This window comes from Xyrauchen texanus, chromosome 13 (assembly GCF_025860055.1).
Source record: "Xyrauchen texanus isolate HMW12.3.18 chromosome 13, RBS_HiC_50CHRs, whole genome shotgun sequence".
NCBI classification, from domain to species: domain Eukaryota; kingdom Metazoa; phylum Chordata; class Actinopteri; order Cypriniformes; family Catostomidae; genus Xyrauchen; species Xyrauchen texanus.
The window spans coordinates 2544070-2552710 of record NC_068288.1 but is presented as its reverse complement, the minus strand read 5'-3'; the positions used below and the strand labels follow the sequence as shown (position 1 = coordinate 2552710).

Sequence of the window (8641 nt, the reverse complement as noted above, 5' to 3'; positions counted from 1 at the left end):
TATGAAAGCAACATGATTACATATATATACAAAAGTTTATATATATTTATACAGACACCGACACACACACACGTATAAGAGCTGTCCTTCCACATCGCTGTTTCATACTCCATTACATCTGTCACAGTGACAACAACATCCATTTCAGTTTGTGGCTGTTTGCCAACTTCCAATAAATAAGCTAAGAATAAGAAGCCTACGCCCTTGTGTTTGACGTCATCTCCGGTTCAGGCCTGCGCACCGGAGTGTGTCTTCCTCATCCTTAAAGGAATCTGTCGAACCAAAGTGCAACATAATTTCTCTGTTCAGAGACTGGATTAAATCATTATTTCTGTTCCAATTAATCTACACTTGTGCTTTCGGAGACCAAATTAAACTTAATTTGAGTCTTGAGAGACTTTTAATGGACCATGGAGTGTGTGAGTATTCTCAGTTTAATGGCCGCTGGAGACAGAACTGATCTGACTGAACTCTGCGACCAACAAGTTTATTCATTATCGTGTTTTTGCATATTTTGTTATAACATTTAAATGACCAATATCGTTTAAAATGATACAACGCGAAGTGTTATTGGTATGGTTGTTGTGTCATGTAGAATTTCTTAATCAAATTAATCCAGTAATGTTGTGAGTCGAATCCGGCTGCTGCTGCGTTAGTTTACAGTTGCTGCTGCTGCGTTAGTTTACAGCTGGTTCGCTAGTCCTAAAATATTTGACTGCTGTTAAAGTAGCATCGATCGCTTTAGTTAATTATTATAGTACTACGTCAACTTAGTACTACCGTTAGTTATCCTCTGTTATTCTAGTACTCTAGATTAACAGAGGTTCTTTCTCTTTAGTCTATTAGTTTACTGCTGTTATGCTAGTTTTGCAATGCATCTCTGATGTTACCCACATTTTGCTACAGTTTACTGTTGGTCTTAACAGTATGTGCCAGCTAATTGTCTTGAAATGGAACACCTCTGTGATGCCTGTAACTTTTCTCGGTTATTGTAAAAATACTTAACGTAGAAACTTCATGGTCTGTAGACTCCCACCATTACTGGTTGTGTTTTATATAGTGTGTAAAAGTCTTCTAAAGCTTTCCTGAGCTGTAAGAAAGCCATGTACCATGTAGGGATGAGAATCATAAGGAATATAACGATTCCGGTTCCAGGAACGATTCCAGTCATTCTTTTAGTAACTTTTTTTTAAATTATTATTAATTGGAAATGAGAAATGCAATTCTTATTGTCTGTTACAAAATGATGAGATCATTTCAGATTTCTACAGAGCAGATATAACAAACCATAAATACATTTAATACAGTTCTTGTAAATGGTGTGTTTGCAGACTTTTAGAGACAAACTTACAATCCAATAATAGACCATAACTATATTTTAAATAAACCAATCTAAACTAATTAGAAATGTGATTGCATATTTAATTTCTTATTACAACAAAACTCATGTATCTTTATTTATTCATTGTCATATGAACATCCAGTCAATAACTGCACTGCTTGATTTAAGATTTACATAGGAGTGGTGGTGGTGGTGTAGTGGGCTAAAGCACATAACTGTTAATCAGAAGGTCGCTGGTTCGATCCCCACGGCCACCACCATTGTGTCCTTGAGCAAGGCACTTAACTCCAGGTTGCTTCAGGGGGATTGTCCCTGTAATAAGAGCCCTGTAAGTCACTTTGGATAAAAGCGTCTGCCAAATGCATAAATGTAAATGTAAAAGACACAAGTCATCATTAAATAAAGGGTAACAGTTCCAGAGACAGTTTAGACTGTTATGTAGCCTAACGTATACTTCAGGCTTGTGTACTTCATTCTTATTTAATTTTGAGTTGGACATTCATAACTTGCACATCAGTATAAGAATTATTGTACAGTTGAAGTCAGAAGTCTCCATCAATTAGGTTGAAGTCATTAAAACTCATTTTTTAACCACTCCACAGATATAATATTAGCAACTATAATTTTGGAAAGTCATTTAGGACATTTACTTTGTGCATGACACAAGTAATTTTTCCAACAATTGTTTACAGCCAGATTGTTTCACTTTGAATTGACTATATCACTATTCCAGTGGGTCAGAAGTTTACATACACCAAGTTAACTGTGCCTTTAATGAAAATGATGTCAAGCCTTTAGACAATTAGCCAATTAGCTTCTGATAGGAGGTGTACCTGCAGATGTATTTTAAGGCCTACCTTCAAACTCAGTGCCTCTTTGCTTGACATCAAGGGAAAAAATAAGAAATCAGCCAAGACCTCAGAAAAAAAATTGTGGACCTCCACAAGTCTGGTTCATCCTTGGGAGCAATTTCCAAATCTGAAGGTACCACGTTCATCTTTACAAACAATAGTACGCAAGTATAAACACCATGGGACGCAGCCATCATACTGCTCAGGAAGAAGACACATTTTGTCTCCTAGAGATGAACCTAGTTTGGTGCTGTTACAACCCAGTTGGGAATAAAGATTTCGAGATATGTGGGGAGGTAACACTTAAAGTTTTAAGCTCTGCGTATATTAGGGTAAACACTCTATATGCCATGGCAAGAAAAAAAACAAATAACTTACAATAAAAAAATATATATTTTCCCATCCAGAACTAGATACATTATAATGAAAATCAAAGAGAAGATTTCTATATGCAACTTTTTACAGTAAAAAAAAAAAACAGTCACCAATTTAGCAACATAACAATCCAAAATTGGAGGGAAGATAAGAGCGTGAATGTTGCCAAAGAAAATAACTAAACAAAACCCTTCTAACTAGGATATTCTTTTTGAAATCTAAACTGACTACCGAGAAAAAGAAAAAAACAAGATGAAAAATTAAAGCATCTTCAGCATTTGCTAACGCCTTGGCTAAGCTACTCTAACCGTAACAAAATCTACAGCGTGTGGCAATCACCTAATCTGAGTGTATCTAATACATTAGTCGAAAAACTCCTACGTGGTGTACCATGTATGTCACGAGACCTACTTACCTGCTCTCTCCTTCCCAGCCTATTACATACAACACAGTCGAGTTGTTAATGAGAGCAATACAGGTATCCAGTGTACACACAGACACACTCAAGTCACGTTTATCTCCAAGTATCAAATCATTCGTTACATTAACCAAGATCACAAACCATATAACCAAAACAGTCCAACACACAAATTAGTGAACAAGAGAGCATGAGACACAATGCAAACAAGACTGTGAGCATGAAGCTCCATCTGGGGAAAATTTTGTCGCCTTTATCACCCTCAGATGGAATCGGATTGGCTGAGACGAACTGGAAATTAAGTCAGTGGATAATGAGTGACAGGAAACTGAAAAGTGATAATCAATCCCATAACAACAGCAAAGGACCTTGTGAAGATGCTTGAGGAAACAGGTAGACAAGTATCTATATCCACAGTAAAACGAGTCCTATATCGACGTAATCTGAAAGGCTGCTCAGCAAGGAAGAAGCCGCTGCTCCAAAACTGCCATAAAAAAGCCAGAGTACAGTTTGCAGGTGCACATTGGGACAAAGATCTTAGGTTTTGGAGAAATGTCCTCTGGTCTAATGAAACAAAATGTAACTGTTTGGCCATAATGACCATTGTTATGTTAGTAGGAAAAAGGGTGAGGCTTGCAAGCCAAAGAACACCATCCCAACCATAAAGCATGGGGGTGGCAGCATCATGTTGTGGGGGTGCTTTGCTGCAGGAGGGACTGGTGCACGTCACAAAATGGATGATATCATGAGGAAGGAAATTTATGTGGATATATTGAAGCGACATCAGCCAGGAAGTCAAAGCTTGGTCGCAAATGGGTCTTCCAAATGGACAATAACTACGTTTCGATCCAAGGATTTTTTGCGAAAATAGTTTTAGCACATCAAAATAAAGCTGATAGAAACACATTATTGCTAAAATGTCACAGATGTCAACATATTATTTTTCCATTTAACTCAAGCGCATAAACTATGTCGATACATCAGATGTTGGGGAAAAACTGGTTTGGAAACACTTTTTGTTGATAAAATTGGCATTAATGCAAAAATGTAGTGTCACATGTTAACATTAACCTGTGTTAATCATGACGACAGTATTGAAAGCCAATTTATTGTACATGATAATAGATTGATCTTTACGGCATATAGAGCCGATCTGCAAACGTGACAATTCCAGGAGTGCCAACACAAATCTCGTGCACATTGAACAAATGATTGGCCACTGTTTGCGATTAATTTAATCGTAGTATCCTTCCGTTTATTTATTAACGTTGCTTTTCCACGGCATTAAAAAAAATGTATGGCAGTTATAGAATTAGCCCACAAAACATAAAATTTCTATGCACAAAGATGTTTTAAATTAAAAATAAATACACAATACTGGGAGAAAAGCGTCAGTGCTTTTTTTATTTTATTTTTTTTTGTAATATAGCCCAATTCTATTAAATTCTTTAGTTTTACTTTTGAAAAAATGGCGGCAAAATTCTCTGTATTAAATCAAATAAATTACCAAATAAAAAAACAATTATTACCAAACGAAAAAAGTATTAAATTAAAAAATACATTACCAAACGAAAAAAGCATTAAATTAAAAAAAAATACATTACCAAACTAAAAATATATATATTTTTATACCTATACATGCCTTTTCTTTACACAAACTTAAATTAGCTTTACCCTGTTCTGTAGACGAAAACAGTCGGCTGAATGGCATTCTCAGAATGTTCTGCAAGACTATAAACTATCAGAACTGTTTGTCCACTGCTGAGTTCACTTTCAGAAAATGAGCTTTTGAACATTTAAAAACATTTAAATACTTTAAATTGAACCATCTTTGGTGTTCGCTGTCCTTTTCTGCATATCGTGTCGCCGTTTTGTGGTCCATTCTACATAACGCGGTGGCTCATATTAGCTTATCGCGGCCCATTCGGCACATTTCGCGACCCACCGGCCCGCTCGGTTCTCCCGATGGACAGTCAGCCCCTGATCGGCCCCAAAGTGCGTCGGCCCACCAGGAATATGCCAGATTACCAGTCCATTCCTGTCAGGAATGTATCATATGAAAATCCTGATATAACACTGCATCATTTTATTTTTTTATAGATTTGCACACCGTATATACACATCGATTGATGGTCCTTATACTGAGACAGAAAGTTTCCCCCACTACTTTTGTCGGCAGGTTGCCAGCTTGAACAGGGCAATGACGATCCACTTTCGGGTCAGAACCGGTGCCAACCTGCGATATGCGCATCATCAGGACCAATATTACAGTCCTATCAGAAGGGCAACTGCTCTTTTTTGATTGCAATTCCTCCTCTTCTGATTGCTTTTATTTGTTAATTAAAATTACAGTAAGCCGACTAATTTCAATGAATTGTTTCAATAATTAGGGACATCTGGGAGTCGAATTGGCGATAAACACACATTTCTGAATGGAAATGCCTTCTGGGCAGATTTCTTTTGCGCTAACCCAAAACTTATACAAGTGTTTTTTAAGGCATGACATCATCACGTACATCATTTTATTGATAAAAGGCCATTTGAATGGAAATGGGCAGTAGGCGGCAAATGTCGCATTTTCTTTTCCCGCATTTTCACTTTGTCGATAACAAAATTGCACGAAGGTGGATGAAAACTAGGCTAATGACCCCAATTATACCTCCAAAGTTGTGGTAAAATGGCTTAAGGACAACAAAGTCAAGGTATTGGAGTGGCCATCACAAAGCCCTGACCTCAATCTGATAGAAAGTTTGTGGTCAGAACTGAAAAAGCAAGCAAGAAGGCCTGAAAAAACAGAATTTAGTTACACCAGTTCTGTCTGGAGGAATGGGCCAAAAATTCCAGCAACTTATTCTGGAAGGTTACCCAAAACGTTTGACCCTAGTTAAACAATTTAAAGGCAATGCTACCAAGTACTAACAAAGTGTATATAAACTTCTGACCAACTGGGAATGTGATGAAAGAAATAAAAGCTGAAATAAATAATTCTCTCTACTATTATACTGACATTTCAGATTCTTAAATTAGTGATCCTAACTGACCTAAGACAGGGAATGTATTCTATGATTAAATGTCAAGAATTGTGAAAAACTGAGTTTAAATGTATTTGGCTAAGTGTATGTAAAATTCTGACTTCAATCTTATGTATTGTATAGCCTTCGACAGTTATAAAAACAGGTTTATCAAAAGTCAGCTCAAAGTGTTTGTCATTGGTAACATTCACGAGGGAGATTCATCAGGAGAAGAATCACATTTATAATAAAGTGAGTATTGAATGTTTGCTCATATCTTCTCTCAAAGACTTCCAACATCTGTTTTTCAGGTTCCTGCTGTTCTAGATGAATTGGATGGTAAAAAAGAGGCACCCATAGAGGGTAAGAATGTGAAAAAATGAAATCACTTGCAGCTCATATGTGAGTTTCGCAGCCAGAGTAGAGCTGGGGTTTGGCCTAAAGCTGGGTGTTTTTTCAGATCTTTCTGATTAATTCGAATTTCCGTTTTTTTTAATGTAAATTTCGAGAAATCGTGATTTTGCTAAAAAATATAGCGAACACTATAGTTATGTTGTAAATCCACCAAAGGCTTAATAAGGAAGAGAAAAAGAATTCATAGCTCTTGTCTTAATGCTGCTCACGATCTGATCAGCTGCACGTTTGTGGCGTGCTCCAAACGAACGTGACAGGTTAACAACAGAGAGACTGATATTAAAGACAGCGGTAATGTAACCAGTACGATTGTACACCGTGTGATTTTAGCTCAGCTTTGTCCATCATGCAGGTAGGTATACACCGGCAATAAGACAATATCTGGCCTCAGCATGTGCATGTTGGTGAATGGTCTTCTTTCTTTTTACTAGTGGTGCACTGATCAGGAAATTTGAGGCCCATACCATTCTCCAATTTTTTTTAACACTAAGGGCATACTCGCACTAGGCCCGGTTGCCGTGTACCATGCCCAATTGTCATGATTGTACCCCCTCCCCACTCCCCCGCTGGACTGAACTCACATTGCACTTAACGTTCCGGGCCTGAACACGCATGTGTCAGTACAGTGCAACTTGTTTTGAAGAAAACAGGAAGAAAAGCGCTCTCGCACAACACAATTGAGTCCATCATTCTAACGTTACTTTGTGGCTTATTTGGAGTTTGGCGGTTAGCGATCGCACTAGATGCATACCGTGCCTGTGCCAACTATATCTTGCCCAAGCCCACCTCTTCAAGTGAGCCAAGGCACAGTTCAGAGGGATCACATTAGTCAAACGATCTGGACTTTAGGGGTCAAATTGCTCCGGCATGGTACAGATCGCTTAGTGCGAGTACACCCTAAGATTGGCCAATACCAATAATAAAAAAAAAAAGTGCCCTTTGCCACACTTTTGCAAGTTATTTGCTGCAGTTATATGTTTATGCCCCACACAGTAAAATTACGGTAACACTACAAAAAGTATCTATTTGTTAACATTATTTAACATCATTACTGTAGTTAACATGAACTAATGAACTTAAATGTTAGTTACAATATATACCAATACATTTTTTAAATCAAAAGTTCTATTAGTTAATGCACTATGAACAAACAATGAACAATTGTATTTTTTTTATTAACTAACATTATGATTGGGAGGGAGGCAAGATGGCGGCCAGAGAGTAACTGCAATTTTCACTAGCTCCCGCACCACTCAGCTAATTATCGGTATTTTTTTAGTTACATCAGATGGAACTCGATGGCTTTGGTTATGCCATTGTTGTAATATGTCTTTGGAATCTTTTTGGCCACAATCTTTTTCGAAAATGCCTCACCCTGTCAAAAAGCAGAGAAAAAGGACTCATCCCCGGCCGCGTCGGATATTTCGCCGGAACAAGGTGATTGTGAAGCTAGCGGCGATTTTGCGCTAAGCCCGAGCGAAGAATCGTTGCGCCGGAGGAACTAGCTGATGGTATGCAGGCCCCCGTCTCAACTCTGGAAAACCAGTTGCATCGCTTGCTGAGCACCTTGATGATCTGGAAAACAGAGGAAGGCACAAAAATATACGTATTGTTGGCTTACCAGAAGGGGCAGAGGGCTCTAATGTGGTGGCTTTCCTCCAAAAATGGATCCCAGAGTTTGTTCAGCTGCAGACCAAGGGAGGCTATATTAAGATTTATAGGGCTCATTGCACCCTACCTCCCAGACCAGGTGTCAAGGAGAGATCTAGACTGCTGGTAATGCGCATGCATCACTTTGGAGACAGACAGACTTGATGCAAGTAGAAATTTGTCCATGGATAGAATAACAAAATCTTTTTCTTTCAAGTGAACTTCGGTTCTCCGAAAGTGCAGGGAATTTATTGTTAAACGGCGCTTACAGGAGATCGGAGCCCGCTATGCAATGTTATCTCCAGCTAAGCTGCGAGTAACGATGGGGAATACCAACAAGATCCTTGCCACGCCTCCAGTGGTCTCGGAATTTATTGTGGAGAATGCTCAGCATGTTCAACCTGTGGTAGCTGACAGTTCACCATCGGTCAGGCCTGTGATGGACGAATAAATCTAATGGTGCGCTGCGTGGCACCGACGTGGTGACCTGAATGTGTTTCTTTCTCCTCTTTTGCGCGCATTGCATATAGTAGCTCAAGTATACTTCTTGAGTGGGTTGTTTTTGTTGAAAGTTTTCTAT

At 38.4% G+C, this 8641-nt stretch overlaps 1 protein-coding gene across 2 annotated transcripts in view; it reads left to right on the top strand.

Moving 5' to 3' along the window:
- Positions 1-226: 226 nt before the first annotated feature.
- Positions 227-8641, top strand: part of LOC127654338 (5'-AMP-activated protein kinase subunit gamma-1-like) — a 30371-nt gene continuing 21956 nt past the window's right edge. For both annotated transcript variants that reach the window (XM_052141472.1, XM_052141470.1), the window contains exons 1-2: positions 227-419; positions 6309-6360. In XM_052141472.1, the coding sequence (XP_051997432.1) occupies positions 411-419; positions 6309-6360 (61 nt within the window). In that variant the 5' untranslated portion in view covers positions 227-410. The remainder of the gene's footprint in view (positions 420-6308; positions 6361-8641) is intronic.